Source organism: Muntiacus reevesi, chromosome 1 (genome assembly GCF_963930625.1).
Source record: "Muntiacus reevesi chromosome 1, mMunRee1.1, whole genome shotgun sequence".
Classification (NCBI taxonomy): Eukaryota; Metazoa; Chordata; class Mammalia; order Artiodactyla; family Cervidae; genus Muntiacus; species Muntiacus reevesi.
The window spans coordinates 79,495,598-79,516,433 of record NC_089249.1 but is presented as its reverse complement, the minus strand read 5'-3'; the positions used below and the strand labels follow the sequence as shown (position 1 = coordinate 79,516,433).

Here is a 20,836-nt window from a genome sequence, read left to right as displayed (position 1 = left end):
CCATGTTCCCTGCAGTGGAAGTGCAGTCTTAACCACTGGACTGCTGGGAAGTCCCTCAAAGGAATTATTTCAATAAGCCCAGACTCTTGCTTCTTCCCACACATAGAAAAGTGCTAGGGCTTCCCTGGTGGCTCAGTAGTAAAGAATCCGCCTGCCAGTGCAGGAGACACAGGTTCGATCCCTGGTCCAAGAAGATCCCACCTGCTGCAGGGCAACAAAGTCCGTGCAGATGACAGCTACTGAGCCTGTGCTCTGGAGCCCATGCTTGTGCTCAGTCACCAGTCATGTGTGATTCTTTGCATCCCTCTGGGTTGTATTCTGCCAGGCTCCTCACTCCATGGGATTCTCCAGGCAAGAATACTGGAATGGGTTGCCATGCCCTCCTCCTGGGAATCTTCCTGACCCAGGGATTGAACCCAGGTCTACTGCATTGCAGGCAGATTCCTTACCTACTGAACCACCTGGGAAGGTAACTGACCACACACCCAACAACTGGATTGATTTTTAAAACTAGCATATCACAATGCCTATGATAGAAAAACATTTGATTTACATGCAGGTGTCCTGGGTTCTACAGCCCAGGTTCCACCGCTATTGAAGCCTGAGCCTGCCAGAAGAGGACACTATACTGAACAAAAAAACAAGACCCTGTAGGACCTACTCCTGACACACCCCTCCCCCTACTTCCTCTGCCTGCCTCTTCCTTGTAAAAGTTGTAGTATCCCAGGCCTCCCCTGGGTCACAAAATCCTGGCTCAAGAATTGAGTGAAGGAATTTCCTGGCAGGCAATTCCTTAGGACTCTGTGCTTTTAATGACAAGGGCACAAGTTCAATCCCTGGTGAAGGAACTAAGATCTTGCAATCCATGTAGCATGGCCAAAGTAAATAAATAAGCAGTACAACAACTCTAAACATTAAAAAAAAAAAAAAAAAGAAGAGTGAAAAGATGTGAACATGTAGGGACAAAACGCGGGAGTTGGGCCAGGAGAACTGGTAAGAATTTAAACAGTAAGTCAGTCATATAGTAATCACAGAATCTTAAGTTTCCCCCAAAAATGCCTAGATAAAAGTATCTGATGGAAATTTCCTGAGCTGTTTTACAGATGCCAAAATTCCCACCAAATGGAAAAAATTAATTACTTGATGACTATGAGACTGTAGCCGTCAGACCAACTAGAGCATGATGGCTTGATATGCTAACCCCTGAGACACTACCCTACTGCCTCATGATCAACCAGTCAGAGAACTGTGCACAACCTGCAACTCCCCTCACTCACTTTCTCCTTAAAAACTCTTCCCTGTGCTCGCTTCGGCAGCACACATACTAAAATTGGAACGATACAGAGAAGATTAGCAGGGCCCCTGCGCAAGGATGATACGCAAATTCGTGAAGCGTCACGTATTTTTGAATGCAGATCACACCAATAATTCCTAAAGTAATGTGACTGAAATATCATTTCTCATGTCTGAAATTGGCAAATATTAAAAATCTTGAAGAGATTTCTTAAAAAAAAAAAAAAAAACTCCTCCCTGAGACCCTTTGGGGAGTTCAGGTCTTTTGAGAATGACATGAGTTTGAGTGAACTCCGGGAGTTAATGATGGACAGGGAGGCCTGGCATGCGGCGATTCATGGGGTCGCAAAGAATCGGACACAGCTGAGCGACTGAACTGAACTGAAATGAACATCCCATTCTTCTTGCATGGCCCTGCAATAAACCTTTCTCTGCTCCCAAATGTGTGAAGTTTCAGCCTCACTGTTCATCAGGCACAGAAACTTGGATTTGACAACAGCTCTACTGCCTGAGCCACAGCAGTGCCCAGCATAGCCCGGTGCAGAGATTTCTCGTGGACGTACCTCCAGAACCATCTGCAGGTATCCGGCAAGAGGGGACAAGTCAACCTAAGCACTGTCCAGGGATGCAAGTTCAAACCAATCCTAAAGGAGTCAGTTCTTTAGGATTCAAGCCAATCCTAAAGGAAATCAACCCTGAATATTCATTGGAAGGACTGATGCTGAAGTTGACACTCCAATATTTTGGCCACCTGATGCAAAGAGCTGACTCATTGGAAAAGACCCTGATGCTGGGAAAGATTGAAGACAGGAGGAGAAGGGGACAACAAAGGATGAGATGGTTAGATAGCATCACTGACTCAATGGACATGAATCTGAGCAAGCTCCGGGAGATGGTGAAGGACAAGAAGCCTGGTGTGCTGCAGTCCATGGGGTCACAAAGAGTCAGACACGACTAAGCAACTGAAAAACAACAAGGGGCTGGGGAGCTCAGGAACAGAAGAAACAGGGAGTTTTTATGACTCTCATTTCCTTCAGCCTCTGGGGGAAAGCCAAGGACTAGGAGATCACCGCTATGTGATACGGGCACAGGCGGGGAGGAGTGGGGTTTGTGGTGAGAACTGTGTGCCACTATCCCTGGAATTTGACAAGTGTTTAGAGGATGAATAATTGAACCAGCACCAGCTTTCAACCTGTTATCAAACTTCAGGGTTTCTGGAAGACCCTTGCCCAGTCTCCTTCACAAAGCTGTCCAAGGAATCAAGAAAACATGGATTCTCAAGTCCCTTTCAGCACTTATTTTCTCTGAGCAGGGTTATTATGTAATCTGACTGATATTTTAGAATGCAGGCTGACCTGGAAGATAGAGAGGCTAGAAGCAAGAAGATCAGTCAGGAGGGTGATACAATGTCCTCATGAGATATAAGAGCTAACTCAAAAAAAAAAAAAAAAATTGCTAACTCAAGTGATAAGGAGTGAAAAAGAAAGCATAAAAACAAAATACAGAGTGATTTTCCTCAGAGAACCAGCCTTTGAAGTAGAATTACTAGATAAGATAGTTATATTAAAAAATTTATTTGTTGTTTATCTGAAATTCTAATTTACCTAGTGTCCCAGAGTTTTTTGTTCTGTTTTCTAAATCTGGCGACATTACTTTGAAGAGGTAGCTGAAAGGACTGTGGCCTAACTTGGGGGCTTCCTTTCTAGACATGGGCCATCCACCTCTTTTCCAGCCAAGGCCAGTCCCTGTTCTCTGTCCCCAGCACAGGACCCAAGGACTTGACCTTTTTTCCTTTCTCTTCAACACGCACACTGCTTTATCCCCTGGGCATCCTTTACTGAAAGCCGGCTGTTGTTGCCCTAGCTACCCCCTTCTTTGCCGCTTACTCCCAAAATAAGACCCCAGCCTCTCCTGAGAGTTTTACCTCTAACCACTAGAGGGAACAATACAGAGAAACAAACGCAAAGAACAACAAAAAGTGTACTAGGTTTTAAAAGTTGCCATGGTTTGGGTCTCAGGTTTGCAGCTGCTGACCACCACTCTCCCACAATGATTTAAACACCTTTATTCCTGAGGACGAAGTTGTCAATGAAAAAAATTAATCAATGGTCAATCCAAGAAAGAACGGGAAAATTTTATTCGAACCTATCTAGGAATTGTAAGCTGGAGACAGTCTTTCAGAAAGCTCTGAGGACTGTTCCAAAAAGCTCAGGGGGAAGGCTTGAACTTATGTGATTTTTGACAAAGGGGTACAGATTTAGTACTTGCCTAACTATGGGAAGATGCAAGAAACTGAGTTCATAAAATTTTCTCCTGAAAATATGGAACTAAGGACCAGTTCTCCCAGTTTTCCCAGAGCACAAAATACCTTATCCTTATCCTGAATTCCTTTCTGGATGTACTGTAGATCACTGACCACAGTGGCTAATGACTTGATTCTTATAGAACTGAGTAGTGGGCAACATCCTTTATTTTTCAGTCCTCTACAAAGGTGTGTATAGTTATGGTTTTTTCAGTAGTCATGTATGGATATTAGAGTCAGACCATAAAGAAGGCTATTCATTCCCAGGTCAGGCAAGGAATTCATTGATGGGCCATTCAAGAGGCTGTTACTGGACTAGGCCCCTGTTAACAGTATCCAAAAGTCTCTGGACCGTCTGTCTTACTAGTCTGTTATGGCCTGGATAATGTTTCCCTCTTGTTTCTTTCATATCTAGAGTTATGCTATACAATTTTTTATTTTATTTTTTTTACAATTTTTTATCTTATAGAACTATACATTTGGTCAATTGCTTCAAGTTGCCTAGTTGTCACTATTTTTTTTTTTAGTTGTCACTATTTTTATTGGCAGCTTAGTCACACATTTGGTAATGGAAGAAACAGTAATCTTGTAAAATAGGCAGAACACAAGTAAGATAGCTAGTAATATTAATTAGGTCATAAGTAAGCATTTAAGCTAAGAACTTTCATTAGGTATCTCTGCAGGTCATCTGACTTAGTCTGTCCTGCAGCAATTGCTAGCTTTAAGGGAATGATATATTGGTATTGTACATAAAGTTTACCAAAGATATCTGCACGTACAAGGTGAGTGGTGAGTCATCTGATGCCTTACAGAAATGAGAAAGAAATGTAATCTTCTAAGGAGTTACAACGTTGGTGTCAGAAGAAGAAAAATTTATGGTTGAGCAGCTATTTCTGACATTGGAATGATCTGGTTAACTCATAATGCAGACACACACTGAACACAAGAGGGAAGAGAAGAGGCCTCCAGGACTTCCCTGGTGTCCTGCAGTTAAGACTTTGTGCTTCCACTGCAGAGGGTAAGGGTTTGATCCCTGGTCAGAGAACCAAAGTGAAAGTGTTAGTTGCTCAGTCATGTCCAACTCTTTAGAACCCCATGGACTGTAGCCTGCCAGGCTCCTCTATGTCCATGGAATTCTCCAGTCAAGAATACTGGAGTGGGTAGTCATTCCCTCTTCCAGGGATCTTCTTGAGCCAGGGATCAAACCCATGGATCCTACATCACTTGTATTGGCAGGCAGATTCTTTACCACTAGCACCACCTGGGGGAGAAGGCAATGGCACCCCACTCCAGTACTCTTGCCTGGAGAATCCCATGGACGGAGGAGCCTGGTCGGCTGCAGTCCATGGGGTCGCTAAGAGTAGGACACAACTGAGCGACTTCACTTTCACTTTTCACTTTCATGCATTGGAGAAGGAAATGGCAACCCACTCCAGTGTCCTCGCCTGGAGAATCCCAGGGACGGGGGAGCCTGGTGGGCTGCCGTCTATGGGGTCACACAGAGTCGGACACGACTGAAGCGACTTAGCAGCAGCAGCAGCAGCACCTGGGAAGCACATGGCTGTAAGAGTTGGACCATAAAGAAGGTTGAGTGCTGAAGAAAAGATGTTTTGGAATTGTAGTAGTGGAAAAGACTCCTGAGAGTCCTTTAGACTGCAAAGAGATCAAACCAGTCCATCCTAAAGGAAATCAACCTTGAATATTCATTGGAAGGACTGATGCTAAAATCAAAGCTCCAATACTTTGGCTGCCTGATGCAAAGAGCTAACTCATTGGACAAGATCCTGATGCTGAAAAAGACTGAAGACAAAAGGAGAAGGGGGCGGCAGAAGATGAGATGGTTAAATAGCATCACCAACTCAATGGACATGAATGTGAGCAAATTCCAGGAAATAGTGAAGGACAGAGGAGCCTGTGCTTTAGACCATGGGGTTACAAAGAATGGCTGAGTAACAACATTAACAGGGAACTAAAATCTGGCAAGCCATGAGATGTGGACAAAAAAAGACTTTCGGGATCTTAGTTCCTAGGCCAGGGATTAAACCCAGGTCCATGGCAGTGAAAGCACACAATCCTAACCACTGTACCATCGGGGAATTCCCAAGCAGTTTTCTTGTCTTAAAATAGGAACTTTATTTCATCAAATCTCAAGACTGAATATTTTGATGCCCATTTTTTTGTAAGCCACTGGAACACATTAGGATTTTAGAGACAGAGGGTTGTGCCTCTTGTTGAGAGTTCAACAAGAGATGTAAACTCTCTGGAAAGCCATGAAAAACAAAAGTAAGGAAACTTTTTGAGGGTAGAAAAAAATACAAATATGGAAACATGCAGGTTAAATGTTTTTCCCTGTGGCAAAATCTATATTACATAAAAATTAGCACTTTAATCATTTTTAAGTGTAAGGTTCAGTGGCATTGAGTAAACTCACATTATTGTGAAACTATCACCACTGCTCATCTCTAGAACTAAAAGCTATGACAAACCTAGACAGCATATTAAAAAGCAGAGACATTACTTTGCCACCAAAGGTCTGTCTAGTCAAAGCTATGGTTTTTCCAGTAGTCAAGGATGGATGCGAGGGTTGGACCATAAAGAAGGCTGGGCTCCAAAGAACTGATGTTTTTGAACTGTGGTGTTGGAGAAGACTCTTGAGAGTCCCTTAGACAGCAAGAAGATCAACGCAGTCAATCTTACAGGATATCAATCCTAAACATTCACTGGAAGGACTAATGCTAAAGCTCCAATACTTTGGCCACCTGATGCAAAGAGTTGACTCACTAGAAAAGACCCTGATACTGGGAAAGATTGAAGCTGGAGGAGAAGGAGTCAACAGAGGAGATGGTTGGTAGGCATCACTGACTCAATGGACATGACTTTGAGCAAGCTCTGGGAGATGGTGATAGACAGGGAAGCCTGGCATGCTGCAGTCCATGGGGTCACAAAGAGTCAGACACGACTGAGAGGCTGAACAACAACAACAAATACTGAAACTGTATCTGTTGAGCAACAAATCTCCACTCCCCTCAGCCCCTGACAACACTGTTCTGATAGACAAAACCACATTTTAGCTCCACGAATTTGACTGCTATAGGTACTTCATATAAGCAGGACTATTAAATTTTGATCTTCTGGGTCTGGCTTATCTCACTCAGCATAATGTCTTCACATTTAACCCACCAGAATTTCATTCCTTCTTAAGGCTGAATGATATTCAGATTCAGTTTTGTATATATTTTAGTGCCATTAAAAATACACTTAAATTTAGAAAGATACTATGACTATCATTTGGATTTCCCACAAAATTAACATGGGAAATCTATGAACAATAGGGTATGTAAGCAATTATTCTTCAACATTGGAGAAAACAAAAAGTACCCCTCCCAAAACGGTTCCTTTGGACTTCCTCGGTGGCTCAGACGGTAAAGCGTCTGCCTACACTGCGGGAGACCCATGTTCAATCCCTGGGTCGGGAAGGTATCATGCAGAAGGAAATAGCAACTCACTCCAGTATTCTTGCCTGGAAAATCCCATGGACGTAAGAGCCTGGTAGGCTACAGTCCTTTGGGTCGCAAAGAGTCGGACACGACTGCGCGACTTCACTTTCAGCTCTTGAAGTCTGGAAACTTTCTCAACCAGTCACTTCAAAGCCTAAAGAGAACTACAACTTCCAGTAGCTCTAGGTTCTGTCCCTTCGCTTCTCTCCGTCCCGCCCCGCCCCTCTGGCTCCAGAGACTGCATTTCCCAGAAACCCCTGGCAGGGCCGGAGACGGCACTCCCCGGACGCCCCCTGGCGGCGCACTTTGGAGCGGCTTAAGTTCCCGGCGGCCTCCGCGGCGGGTTCCGGGCGTAAGGGCAGTTCGTGATGGCGGGGGCTGGTTCCGCCGCTGTGTCCGGTGCAGGGACGCCCGTGGCGGGGCCCGCAGGCCGCGACCTCTTCGCCGAGGGGCTCCTCGAGTTCCTGAGACCAGCTGTACAGCAGCTTGACTCTCACGTCCACGCCGTCAGGTGCCCTGGAGGGCAGGTTGGGGCGGGGCCTCTCCTGGATTTGGCTTTTTAGGGGCGGGACCAAGAAAGGGCGGAGACAAGATGAGTTCGCTGGCTTTCTGGCGCGACTACAAGTGGGGAAACATTGGAAGCGGGGCCGACTGGCGGCAGGGCGTGCAGGTGGAGGCAAAAGCTGGCTTCTCTAAGCACTTGGGAAACACACAGGGGAGGTTTTTTATTCCATTAACTGTCTGACCGTGGGACAGTCTGACCGTCTAACTCGTACCTCTTTGCAGAGAGAGCCAAGTAGAGCTCCGGGAACAAATTGACAACCTAGCCACCGGTGAGTAAGCATCCCCCTGGATCCTACAACTGACTTCAGTACCTTCCGTTTTGCTAACCTCTTGGGCTGGGTTTTTCTCACTTGCTTCTAGGGCTGCTAACTGACCCCTAAGTTTCTAGTGACAGTATCCATTTGGTAAAGTGTTTTCCATAACATTTACTAGCTTACTTGTCCCGAACAAGGCCGTTAGGTGTTTAGTTGCCTCTTCCTTCCATTTCCCAGAACTGTGTCGTATCAATGAGGATCAGAAAGTGGCCCTGGATCTCGACCCCTATGTGAAGAAGCTCCTTAATGCCCGACGACGCGTCGTCTTGGTCAATAATATCCTACAGAATGCCCAGGTAAAGGAATTTCCTACCAACAGTAATTCAAGGTACTTTCCGATTTTCAAAAGGTGTCATGAAGTCCCCAACACAATGAAAGTCACCGTTATTTTTAGTCTTTGGGGAAAGGGAGTTGTCAACTAAAACTTACTGTTCTTAACCTTGAGATGAAGCAAGCCTAAGATATTTTCCAGCACCTGGTTAACAGCGAGCTCTAAATCCTTTGACAGGATAGTTATCTGATTCCAAATCTTGTTTTGTAGGAAAGGCTGAGGCGGCTAAACCACAGCGTGGCCAAGGAAACAGCCCGAAGGAGAGCAATGTTGGATTCAGGAGTTTACCCCTCTGGTTCCCCAAGCAAGTAACAGGCCAGAAGATGGCCCATGGCCACAGTGTAGCACGACTACTATTCCCCAGCTGCCTGTTTCCTCCAGGATGCCCTGTAGGTGTTGGGACATCAAAAAGGCAGCCCTGTGGTTTGTTTGAAACACTTCAAAGTCTTACCCATTTATGCGGGGCCCAAAGAAACCTGTGTACAGCAGGACTCAGGATCCCAAAGGATTTATTATGGCTCTTACTTCCAGGAATGAGTTGAAGCTTCTGCATTTTTTTTCTAAGCTGTGTCAAGGCCCACTTCCTGTACCATCTCTGAGCCTCATTAACAAGGGGAGGGGCTTCCTGTTACATGCCAGGTTGTTGGACCTGGGCAGAATGTCCTCTGTGACTTCCAGTTTTCCTTTGTTTACACTAAGGATTGAGAGGAAAGGACAGGCAAAGTCAAGGTGAATGACCCATCTACTCCCTTTTGTTGACTGCACTGGCTTGACTACTGTAGCAGTGTTACTAGAAATATTTCATTCAATAAATGCTTAAATGGTAGTCCAGTTTACTCTGGTATATGGAAGCGTTCCAAGAGTTTTCTACATTAATTCAAATATAGCTTCAAATTGAGATCAAGCATTATCAATGAAAAAAACTCAAGTATCATTTTCAGTGAAGAGTACAGAAAGTAAATGGAAGCAAAATGATTGCCAGATGCCAAGGAAAAACAGTACCAAGAGCCCTACTAGGAAGTACTTTAATCTTTTTTCTTAGAAAAAAAAAAAAATCCAAACACTAACAGTTCACAACATTTCAACAACAAAGTACTGGCTTAGAGAGGTTTCAGGAGCTGGAGATTCTACAATATTAGGAAGAAAAGTTGTTGGTATCTTGCTTCACTGTGGATGGATGGCACAGGTCATAAACGGGAGATTTCTGATTACTAAGACAGTTTCAGAACCCAGTGGAATGATACCTCCTTCTATAGTCTTTCTTTAAAAATCTTCCTTCCTGTCTCCCTTACTCCCTCAGAAATGCCACCACATAAAGCCCAGTAGCAGTCAGCTTAGGCTCCAGTCTTCCCCTTGGGTAAGAAAGGGGGTGGTGAAGAGATAAGGAGGTCACTCCTGAGTCTCCATGCTTTCCTCTTCCTCTCCTTGAGGTGGCTCTTCTGTATTCTCCTCCTCTTCCTCTCCTTCCTTCTTCTCTGGTGGCTTCTCATAAGCCTTTTCTGAAGGTGTCACTATCACTCCATCCCAGGTAGATATTTCAGAAGCAAGATCTAGAAGAGAAGAAAAGGTGACTTCAGACAAGTAGCCCAACATCCAAGTCATGACCTACACAGTGGACAAATGAAGACCACTGAGTGCAGTTACTTTGTAGATCACAGAGTAACATGAAGAACCCCTGCCCATCTATGGCTGATTCATATCAATGTATGACAAAACCCACTGAAAAAAAAAAAAAAAGAACCCCTGCCCCACAGTGGTCACTCACAGCTGGCATCACCCTCCTGGCCAAGGATCTTCCTAAAGCCACCATGTGAGAGGATTCGGACCAGAGTCTGAGCTGTGTAGCAGACCATATCCTGAAGGAGGGCAAAGTAAGAGTAAATTAGCAAGGAGAATCAAAATACCTTCTCATTTTCATGACAACTGAGATGAAGAAAACTTTTAATTTCAAAACCAAAATTTGTGAGAACCCCCAAATCTCTGACCACTAAGATCACATTTCCTTTGCTTTCTGACAAAGGATATTCAAGAGAGGGGCACAATGCACCATTTCAGAGCTGCACCAATATACCTGCTGTTCCAGAGTCATGACTGTGTGTACTCTGAAGTTGCCACTCTCACAGGGGTCTGTGATACCCACCGACCCTGGCAGGAACAGTCCTGCAGCCAGAATCTGCAGGCATCGTCTGAAACATGGAGAGATATTAGAAGAACACACAAGACAACGTACAGTCAAACCCCAAACCCAAAGCAGCATGCTATACCTGTATGCCACGTTTAGGGCCAAAGGCTGTCTGGTGGGATTGTTCATCACGGCATAATGTCCCTACAAGAAAAGCCGGTAAGTGTGCCATAAAGTGGCAATTCTATCTTCAAACAAATTAAAACTTTAAACCATCATGAAAACTTTCATGTTCAAGAAGCAGTTTTGAAATGACTGCTCATTCAGTAATTTCTCTCCATTACCACATTAATGACCATAGTAATGAAAAAGATAAAGGAGCAGTAATAACTACCCATTTAACTGAATACTCCAAAAGCCCAAGAAATAATCAACATTGAATCTGTTGGATTACTTGTCCACTAATGAGATTTCTTTTTTTTTTTTTTTTAGTACCCCCATTCCTCTAAGATTTCTTTTAATCTGTACCAAGTTTCATTTTATGGTAGGTTTCAGACTAACTACTGATTCATAGGGTGGATCAGGAATTCCAGTTGCCCTTCATTACTTACAAGTAGGTCAAGTATCCAAGGAGTGAGGGGCTCAAAGCCAGGAAAACGAATCCTCAGGTCCTTCAGCAGTCTGATGAGAACTTTAACTCTGAAGGTAAGAGGCACCAGGAATTAAAAGCAGTTAACAGATCATTAAACAAATCAGAGAATATAACAAAAAAGAAAACAAAAACAGGCCTACAGATACAGAGACCAAGCTAGTGGTTACGAATGGGGAGAGGGAAGGGGAAGGGGCACAATAGGAGTCATGGGATTAAGAGGTACAAACTACTACGTATAAAATAAATGTTACAAGGATACACAGTAAAACACGGGTATTTTATAACCTTTAAAAATTAAAGCAATAAGATTTTACTTCCATACCTAAGGCACAGAGCTGAAGCTACTGCCAGAATTATTCCCTTCTTTCCCTCAACCTAAGTTTGAAGTGAAGTGAAAGTCACTCACTTGTGTCCGACTCTTTGTAACACCATGGACCATATAGCCCATGGAATTCTCCAGGCCAGAATACTGGAGTGGGTAGCCATTCCCTTCTCCAGGGGAATCTTCCCCACCCAGGGATCAAACACTAGGTCTCCCACATTGCGGGTGGATTCTTTGCCAGCTGAGCCACCAGGGAAGACCAGGAATACTGGAGTGGGTAGCCTATCCCTTCTCCAGGGGATCTTCCCAACCCAGGAATTGAACTGGGGTCTCCTGCATTGCAGGCGGATTCTTTACCAGTTGAGCTACCAGGTACTTCAGGTAAAAACAAAATCAAAATCCAGACAGAAAATCAGTCAAAAACAGTTGTCAGAGGAAGGCTGGGTTATCATGCTGTTCAGTGTAGTTAGAAGGATTAGGATATATCTTCATTCAAACAGGGAGGGACTCACGTGGACTGAGAAGCATTTTCCTCAAACCAGCGGGCATGTCGGATGGCTGCTAAGGCACTCTGTAATACCTTGATATCCACTAGAAGACAAGCACGACATCCACCAAGATGAAACATTCTGATTACTGAGCAAGCAATTCAATTCCATTGCCATGCTCCAAGAACTCAGAAGGAGGACAGGGTGATTTAGTAATTCCTTGAACTAATCCCCATGTCCTCAGATCAGCAAATCCCCAAATCACTGTTCCTTCCCTAAACCAGATCTGGAAGCATGAGAGAGCCCCAATTTTCTCCAAAAGTCTACCCCCTCCATAAATATTTCCTCAGTCCTTTTTCTTAAGTCCTCAAACTGCTTTCTTGGCCTGGCTGTTTTTGACAATTTCATTAGCAAGCTGATAAAACTGCTTCCAAATTACAAAGGAAGACAGCAAAGTTTGGGAGAAAACTTGGGTCCCCAAAAGGTAGCATGTGGAATAGCAACAAATGAAGTAAATTCAACAGCATTTGATACCATGTTTTGAATTTCCCCCAAATTTCACAGCAGTGTAATAAAGGACTAACAGTGGAGTTCTGGGTCCAGTTTTCGGAGGTTTGGTGGCACTGTTGTAATGAGAATCTTCACTGTAGCATCAGAAGAGCTGATTTCAAAGCCAGTTTCATTGGTCAGCATGGTCAAAACTGAAATAAGAAAAATCAGAAGTTGCACTCACATTTCCATTAGATGACCAAAGGTAAATCCAGGATGAGGGTAGGGGAACAGATATTTATTTATCTATTGATTTATCTAACAGATCTGTCTATCTGTTATTGTTTATTTGTTATTTACTCAGCTACAGGATCTTAGTTCCCCAACCAGGGATCAAACCCATGCCCCCTGCATTGGTAGCGCAGAATCTTAACAACTGGATCACTAGGGAAGTCCCAGGTTTTTAAAAACAGCAACAGTCCAGAGTCAGAATTGAGAATACAGAATTTTAAAAGTAAGAGAAATCAATTAGATTTTGAACGCTGGTGATCTCTGCTAGAAACTTCCCCAACATAAAACTCTGCACTCACTCTTCCTTCTAGCCTGACCTGACTTTATTAAAATGTACTTATAAACCTGGCTTCTATGACCACTGTGTTACATGTTCAGCAACAAACTCAAACCTTCAGAAGGATCCTGTGCTCTCAGGCTCTCCACGACCTTGTTTCCTAGTGCAGCAACAGCTTCCACTAGATTGAGAGAGAAAAAGAGATAATAAAGATTATAATTATTTTAGTAGACTTTCTATATGTCTCAAAGCTACTCTGCACTCTGATTTCGGCAGAGCAAGGACAAGCAACTGAATACACGCTTTTACAAGGGGAAGTTTGTAAAAACAGAGAAACTGAAGGCTCAGCGACACCTCCTCCTTTACACACACCTTTTTTCCACCCTAGGGATTTTTATCAGTGGGACTAATGCCATTTTGGCCTGGATAATTCTTTGTTTGGGGTTGGGAGGTAGGGTCTGTCTTGTCCATTGTAGGATGCTTAGCAGCAACCCTGGCCTGTACCAGAAGACATTAGCCTCAAACATCTCCAGACACTGCCAAATGTCCCCTGGGGAGCAAAGTCTATCCTGCAGTAACTGGTCATACATTCTTTCGCATACAGCACACATTTAGATCCCTATGCCTCGAATCCAACTGCTATGTTCTGCTGCTGTGGCCAGAGAGAGGCACACTCACATGTTGGCAAAATCTTTAGGATCACCACCAGGTCAGCCACATTGTGTCCTGTAGTCATCGTTCCCTTTTTATATGATCCAACTTGTCGGACTTCTTCAATTTGCTGTTGGAAAAGGGATTTAAGAAAGAAAAAACAAAACTTAGAAGTGAGAAGCTTATTACCCAGATTTGGAAGTAGCAGAGTTCAAATCATATCCCAAAACGAGCAATGAAAAGCCTGATTCATTACGGCTAGGTGATAGTCATGATGAATCTGGTCCCCAAGACCAGCACTACAAAGGAATTCCACTGTACTTTCCCATTCCAAGAGTGGCTTTGAATAAGCATCTGAAGAACTAAGCAACAGGAACCAAGGAAACTTTCACACTACCATGGCTTCCCTTTCCTAGGGCTAAATCTTCAAAAACTCACCACTTCAAATGTCCCTGGAGCCACAATCAAATTGTCAATCACATTGTTTATTTTTGTCACCAGGGAAAGGATAGAGGCCTGAAAGATAGCAGGAAACAAAAAATACCCTCAGGTGAAATACTAAGTAACTTTTCATCAAGTCTGACTATTTCCCCCAATTCCTTCAATAGGAGATGAATCAACACCTACACAGGATTCTGAGAACACCCTGACCCTCCCAGCCTTGAATATGCCAGAAGAGAAAACTTTTTGATCCCAAAGACAGATTCCCCAGTGATAATATGAATGCACATGTAATCTGTTTATACACTCACCCACAATGAAAAATTACCCACAATGAAAAATAATTAAACTTATGGAGTTCAGGCTCTGATAACAGTAACCTCACCAAGTAACTGTTTACTTCTCTAGCTTCCTTCATGAAATCTCAGGAAGAAAACCAACAGAATATACCTGTTCAGCAGAATTAGGAGCAAGGTCCTGATTCCTCTTCAACAAGGCCTCACTGAAGGAAGTTTCATCAGGTGCTGGCTTGACCCGGGGAAAAGCCATTTCACACTAGACAAGAAATAAACTACTATATACTACTTACCAAAAATAATACACAACAGATTTTGCTGTTGCCACAACACAAAAAAAGAGACAATTCTACAACACTTATGCTCTCACTACCCTTATATTAACAGATAAGGCAGTGATACAATTAACTGTTCAGACCAAAGATTATAATCATGTTACTGTCAATTGTAATGAAGGAACTATCTTCCCCACCCAGATTACACTGTTTCTGTATGTAAAGCAACACAGATGACTCAAAACCTCCCTTTTTCTACTCCAGCTACCATATGACTTCATTATCAGGGAAATGCCAGGTTCCAAGAAACAACAACTGAATAGTGGCCAAGGTACTCACCAAATAGAAGTCAAACGGAATATGTGGCACAAAGGGCCTGAACCTAAAAAGCAGAAAAACAATCCAGATTACTCACCACATAAATCAAATTGACTTCACATCATGGGGTCAAACTCATTTATCAAGAGAGCATGAGAAGAATACTTTTAAAGTACAGCTGGATCTCAACAAGGCAGCTAAGATTACTCCACTCCAAACTCCTATTTAGATGACTGAAACGGAAAGCAACGGGCACAGAGATGCTAAAAACTGGCACTCACCCTCCTCCTGGGCCTCCTCTGGAACCAAAGCGCCCGCCACGACCTCGGCCTCTGTCACCCCTAGAAATGCATTATTAACACATTTTAACTTTGTTTTCACCTCGTTGAAGCAATCTCCTCGATACCGGCCATATGATTTCAAGTTAGCCTACCTCTATCGCTCTGCGCTTCCCTTTGGAAGCCAAAGGATCCCATTCTCACTTACACTTCTACACCTTCCAAATGTCCAGGCTCACTCCCCATGACTGAATAACTGAATCACATCAAATCACATTAAATACTGACGAGGCTCAGAGAGCCCTACAAGAAACACCCCATAACTGCTGGGTCCCGCCAACCCTAATACTTCGGAGACTAATGTGATTGCAGTAAATGTAGTAAAAGCATCTATCAGGCGTATCTGTATGTCAAGCGCCTGACATTGAGGATGAATGAGACACGTTCCAGCCTTCTCAGTCCAAATAGGGGGTGTAGAGGTGCTCCTCCTGGAACCTTAAGACACCCCCTCATGTGAACTCCCCCAGAGATCGAACAGTCGAAACCGCCTCCCGACTCCTGGGCCCCACCCCCCATCCCCGGCCAAGTTTCCCCGCCTCCACTGCCCCCGACCTCCCCCAGTCTCTTAGACCCGGAGTTCCCAGGTTTCCGTGCAACCCCCAGGTACATGGCCCTTTCCAGTCCGCCGACTCCTTTCGGACCAACTTCCTAAAGTTTTCGCTCGAATACCTGAAACCTCTCCAGAGCACCCCACAGCCCTTACCTCATGGCGTCCTAGATCCCGAACAATGGAGGCCACACCAACCGCCCCTTTCCTCTGGGGACCCGAGAACTGGAGAGGCAGCTTGCCGGCGTGTCCCAACAAACTCCAACGCGATTGGCTCCTGCCGTACTCCGCTGTCTGGGCCTATTGGTTTGCTTTGGCAAACCGGTTTATTGAGCCAATGAAAAGGGCCTGCTATGTCAGTAACTAGCCAATAAGAACGGGTTAGACATTAACGCCTTTTTGCAGACGCTAGGGAGCGCTGTGTAAACAATTTAGCATGGCTGACATCTGGAGACCTTTCTATATGATTCTTGGGAAACACGCGCTCGTAGGAGCAGAGTGGCGCAGCGGAAGCGTGCTGGGCCCATAACCCAGAGGTCGATGGATCGAAACCATCCTCTGCTAGCGGTGTTTTTACTTTTCTCCTGGGACAGTTTTTCTGTTTTAAATTTCTTCAGTAAAAAAAAAAATTTCTTCAGTAAATGTAACTACCGTAATCCTACTTTTTTCTCCCTCAAAAATGCAGCCTTTAAAAGCTGTTTTTGCTATCAGCGAGTGAAATGGAAAAAGCAAGCGCAATCATGTAGGAAGGGATTTTAGGTGACTGTGAACACTACATGTCTGGATGTGGTTCATAGAAGCTCTTGAGGCAGGAGAAACGGATATGAGTCTGCATGTGTGTTGATTGACTCAGGGAGGGAAAGTACTGATGGTACTGAGGGACTAGAAGGGAAACTGAGACAGCCTTTGGAAAGAGAGCTCAGAAAAGGAGGGCAAGGGAAACGACAGGAGAGAAGGACCAGCCCTCTGCCATTTTTTGTCCAGTTTCCTCTCCTTTCTCCTTTCCTCTTTCTACAACCTCTCTGGCAGATTCCACCTTTATTCAAAGTTTCACAGCCACGTACATGGATGTACTGTGGTTGCATTTACATCAATTCATATTACTATGTGCTTTTTGTCCTTGCTATAATCCTACTTATCCTCCTTGCCTTCTTTCGTATTGATTACTATTTATTATTCCTTCCCTCCTTCTGTCAATTGAGAGCTCCCACTCGTTTTCTACATTTCTAGTGGTTATCCTAAAAATTATGACGCGCCTCCTTGATTGTCAAAGTCTAACTTTATAAAATCTATTCCCTCCTCGAGAAAAATGCAAGAATAATTTAATTCCGTTCACCACCATCACTCCCTCCGGAATTGTATATATTGTTGTGTAACTCCTTTAAGTACTATATTGGTGTATTATTTACTGCAGCAGAATGCACAGACCTTAAGTCTACAGCTCGATTAATTGTGAGTAATATATTTTGCCCAGGTAACCACCACACAGATTAACATAAAACATTTTTATCGCCTCAAAAAATTTACTGATACTCCTTTGCCCTTCTCCTAGAGGCAATCACTATTCTAATTTCTATTATCAGAGATTACTTTTGCTGTTGTTCACATAAAAGGACTAACATCCTATGTACTCTTTTTCTGTCTAACTTCTTTTGCTTGACCCATTTAAAAATTCTTCTGAAGTTTTGCATCTGTCAGCAATTTGTTCCCTTTTATTATGAGTAGCATTCCATTGCATAAATATTCCACAGTTTGTTTACCCATTCTCCTGTGTTGAATACAGGACCTCTGACTGGCTGAGACACAAGCTAATACATTTGGGTTGTTTCCAGTTTGAAGCCTTATGAATAAAGCTGCTACGACCATTTTTGTACAAGATTCTTGTGAGATGCAATTGTTCCTGTTGGGTAAGTGTAGGTGTATATGTTTACAGAATTTAAATTCCATATATATTTTCAATCCCATAGGACATTAATGCTTACTAAGACAATGGTCACTGAGATTTACCATTTTTAAAGCTCTATATTTCTTCCTGTATCCGCAACACTATGGAATAATACTCCTTCTTGAGAATTAGTGCCCTTCTGCTGGCGGCTAACTTTCTTGTTTTCAGCTTCTCTGAATACATCTTTATTTCACCTTTGTTTTGAAGGACATTTTCTCTAGATATGTAATTCCAAACTGGAAGTCATTTTCTTTCAGCACATTTACAATATTATTTTACTATTTATGGCTTCCATTTTTGCTGTGAAAAAAGAGTTGTTAGTCAAATGATTGCTCTTCTGAGAGTAACCAACCCTCTTTTTTCTGATTGTCTTTAAAGATTTTAAAGACTGCCGGGAGAAATATCAATAACCTCAGATATGCAGATGACCCCACTCTAATGGCAGAAAACGGAGAGGAACTAAAGAGCCTCCTGATGAAGGTGAAAGAGGAGAGTGAAAAAACTGGCTTAAAATTCAACATTCAAAAAACAAAGATCATGGCATCCGGTCCCATCATTTCATGGCCAATAGATGGGGGGAAAGTGGAAACAGTGGCAGATTTTATTTTCTTGGGCTCCAAAATGACTGGGGACGATGCCTGCAGTCATGAAATTAAAAGACACTTGCTCCTTGGAAGAGAAGCTATGACAAACCCAGACAGCATATTAAAAACCAGAGACATCACTTTGCTGACAAATGTCCCTACAGTCAAAGCTATGGTTTTTCCAATAGTCATACACATTTAACAATTGGATCATAAGGAAGGTTGAGCACTGAAGAATAGACGCTTTCAAATTGTGGTGCTGGAGAAGACTCTTGAGAGTCCATTTGGACTGCAAGGGGATCAAACCAGTCAATCCTAAAGGAAATTAACATTGAATGCTCATTGGAATGACTGAAACTGAAGTTGAAGTTCCAATATTTTAGCCTCCTGATGTGGAGATCAGACTCGTTGGAAAAGTCCCTGATGCTGGGAAAGATTGAAGGCAAAAGGAGAAGAGGGAAGCAAAGGATGAGGTGGTCAGATAGCATCACCGACTCAATGGACATGAATTTGAGCAAACTCCAGGAGATAGTAACGGACAGGGAAGCCTGGAGCAGTTCACAGGATTGCGAAGAGTTGGACATGAGTTAGCGACTGAACAACAATCATAGTGTCACACAGTAACTAATTTGTTTTAGATTTAAAAGTAAGACCAAGACTTTTTCAATTACACTCTCACATGCAGCAAATTGTATTATACAGTAAATATTTTCAATGACAAATAAGTGATGCCAGGTACTCAGTAATGGATTTAATTATGATCCTAATACCATAATCAGTGGAGGACTAGGAAGCCTGGAGTTTGTAGTCCATGGAGTCGCAAAGAGTCAGACATGAGTCAACTCATTGGAAAAGACCCTGATGCTGGGAAAGATTGAAGGCAGAAGGAGAAAGTGGGGACAGAGGATGAGATGGTTGGATAGCATCATCGACTCAAGAAACATGAGTCTGAGCAAACTACAGGAGACAGTGAAAAACAGGGAAGCTGGCGTGCTGCAGTCTGTGGGGCCACAAGGAGTCAGACATGACTGAGAGACAAATCTTTTATTTCCTGCAGTTTCACTCTGATGGTTCCAGGTATGAATTATTATTTTTAATCTTGAGATTTGTTGAGATTCTTGAATCTGTGACTTGAGGTACATATTTTTTAAGTTTCTCAGCCACTGTCTCTTTAAATATTGCTTCTACCCTATTATTTCCCTCCCTCCTTAGCTCCAAATAAAGGTGAGCCAGACTTTCTCATGATATCTTTTATACCTGCCCTCTTCTTTTTTCCCCCTAACTTCCTCTTTTATATTTTTCATTCCTTTTTGTCCATGCTTCATTCTGAGTGGTTTCTTCTTTGCTTTCTTCCAATTCATTACTTACTTCTCACTTGAGTCTAACTTGCTCTTAAACCCATCAGTTGGTTCTTAAGTTTGGGCTTTTGACTATGTCAAGACTGGATTTTCTGTTTACTTCTGGTTTCCCCTACTCCTGGGTTTCCCCTAAGAGTGCAGCCTTTCAGGATCCTAACCCTAAATAGGAAGATGGTTTACCAGTGTGATCATCTTTGGGGACATTTGGACTCCAACTTTTGTCTCACTTGCCCCATGTAGCCTATTTTCTGCCACCAATTTTGGATCAGCAAATGACTCCAGGGGGAAAAGGCCTCTGCTCTCCTGCTTTCCTGTCCTTTCATGCTTTCACTGTCTTCCTAGACTGTTGATTTTCAAAAGCATTTCATCTACCATTTTTTAGTTTTCTTCAGCTCAGCTTGAGGGTTGGACAAATTATTTAAGCCACTGTGGATAAAAGGGAAGCTCAATTACTAAGTTAGATTTCTAGTCTAGTTCTCCTGAGTTCCAGTTCCACTATTTCAATGGCTTATTGGATACCTCCACTTGGGTATCTACAGGCACCTCAAAACCAATAAACTAAAATAGTTATCTTCCCCCCCAAAACCTTTCAGCTTCTCAACTAATGGGTCAATGTTGCCTAGACTTCAGTTATTTGTATGCTGCCTTCTTTTCCTGAATTCCAATTGGTTCTACTTACAAAATATCACCCTATAATGAACAAGACCACATTATACATTTTAAATTTTGTTGAAAGGGTAGATCTCATGTTAGGTGTTCTTATGTTCTTACACACACACACACACACACACACACACACACACACACACAAAAGGACACAAGGAAATTTTTGGAGGTGATGAAAATGTGTATTACTTTGATGCTGTGGTGATAGTTTCACCAGTATACGTGTATGTCCAAGCTCATTAAATCGTAATATATGTTACAAATGTATAGTTTATGTTATAACAGATATACTTCAATAAAACTGTTTTATTTTTTATTGTTTTATTTCCCTATCTCCTATCTACCTCTATAGCTTCTGGAGTCCTCCCTTTAGGACAAAGACATGCCTATCGCACAAAGCTTGCATTATCCACCCGCCACTGCCTTTTCTTGCCTCTCCTCCTCAGTCACTCTTACACCCATATACCTTACGTCT

General features: G+C 43.1%; 2 protein-coding genes and 2 non-coding genes across 4 annotated transcripts; 3 read left to right on the top strand and 1 right to left on the bottom strand.

The window, feature by feature from the left end:
- Positions 1 to 1,300: 1,300 nt before the first annotated feature.
- On the top strand, positions 1,301 to 1,407 carry LOC136156666 (U6 spliceosomal RNA). Its single transcript, XR_010661155.1, has one exon. It is a non-coding gene; the product is annotated as a U6 spliceosomal RNA (small nuclear RNA).
- Positions 1,408 to 7,410: 6,003 nt separating this feature from the next.
- On the top strand, positions 7,411 to 9,127 carry SNAPIN (SNAP associated protein). Its single transcript, XM_065903850.1, has 4 exons — positions 7,411 to 7,603; positions 7,879 to 7,925; positions 8,148 to 8,266; positions 8,512 to 9,127. Exons 1-4 carry the CDS (start codon positions 7,461 to 7,463, stop codon positions 8,611 to 8,613), a joined length of 411 nt encoding a protein of 136 aa, XP_065759922.1. The 5' UTR covers positions 7,411 to 7,460; the 3' UTR covers positions 8,614 to 9,127.
- A 168-nt stretch (positions 9,128 to 9,295) lies between these two features.
- On the bottom strand, positions 9,296 to 16,059 carry ILF2 (interleukin enhancer binding factor 2). The gene is made up of 14 exons (XM_065903837.1): positions 15,965 to 16,059; positions 15,205 to 15,264; positions 14,945 to 14,987; positions 14,485 to 14,589; positions 14,032 to 14,109; positions 13,621 to 13,723; positions 13,058 to 13,123; positions 12,470 to 12,586; positions 11,910 to 11,988; positions 11,035 to 11,122; positions 10,566 to 10,627; positions 10,373 to 10,487; positions 10,067 to 10,157; positions 9,296 to 9,851 (listed from the first exon to the last, which is right to left on the bottom strand). Exons 1-14 carry the CDS (start codon positions 15,967 to 15,969, stop codon positions 9,691 to 9,693), a joined length of 1,173 nt encoding a protein of 390 aa, XP_065759909.1. The 5' UTR covers positions 15,970 to 16,059; the 3' UTR covers positions 9,296 to 9,690.
- A 241-nt stretch (positions 16,060 to 16,300) lies between these two features.
- TRNAM-CAU (transfer RNA methionine (anticodon CAU)) lies at positions 16,301 to 16,372 on the top strand. The gene has a single exon. It is a non-coding gene; the product is annotated as a tRNA-Met (tRNA).
- Positions 16,373 to 20,836: the final 4,464 nt, after the last annotated feature.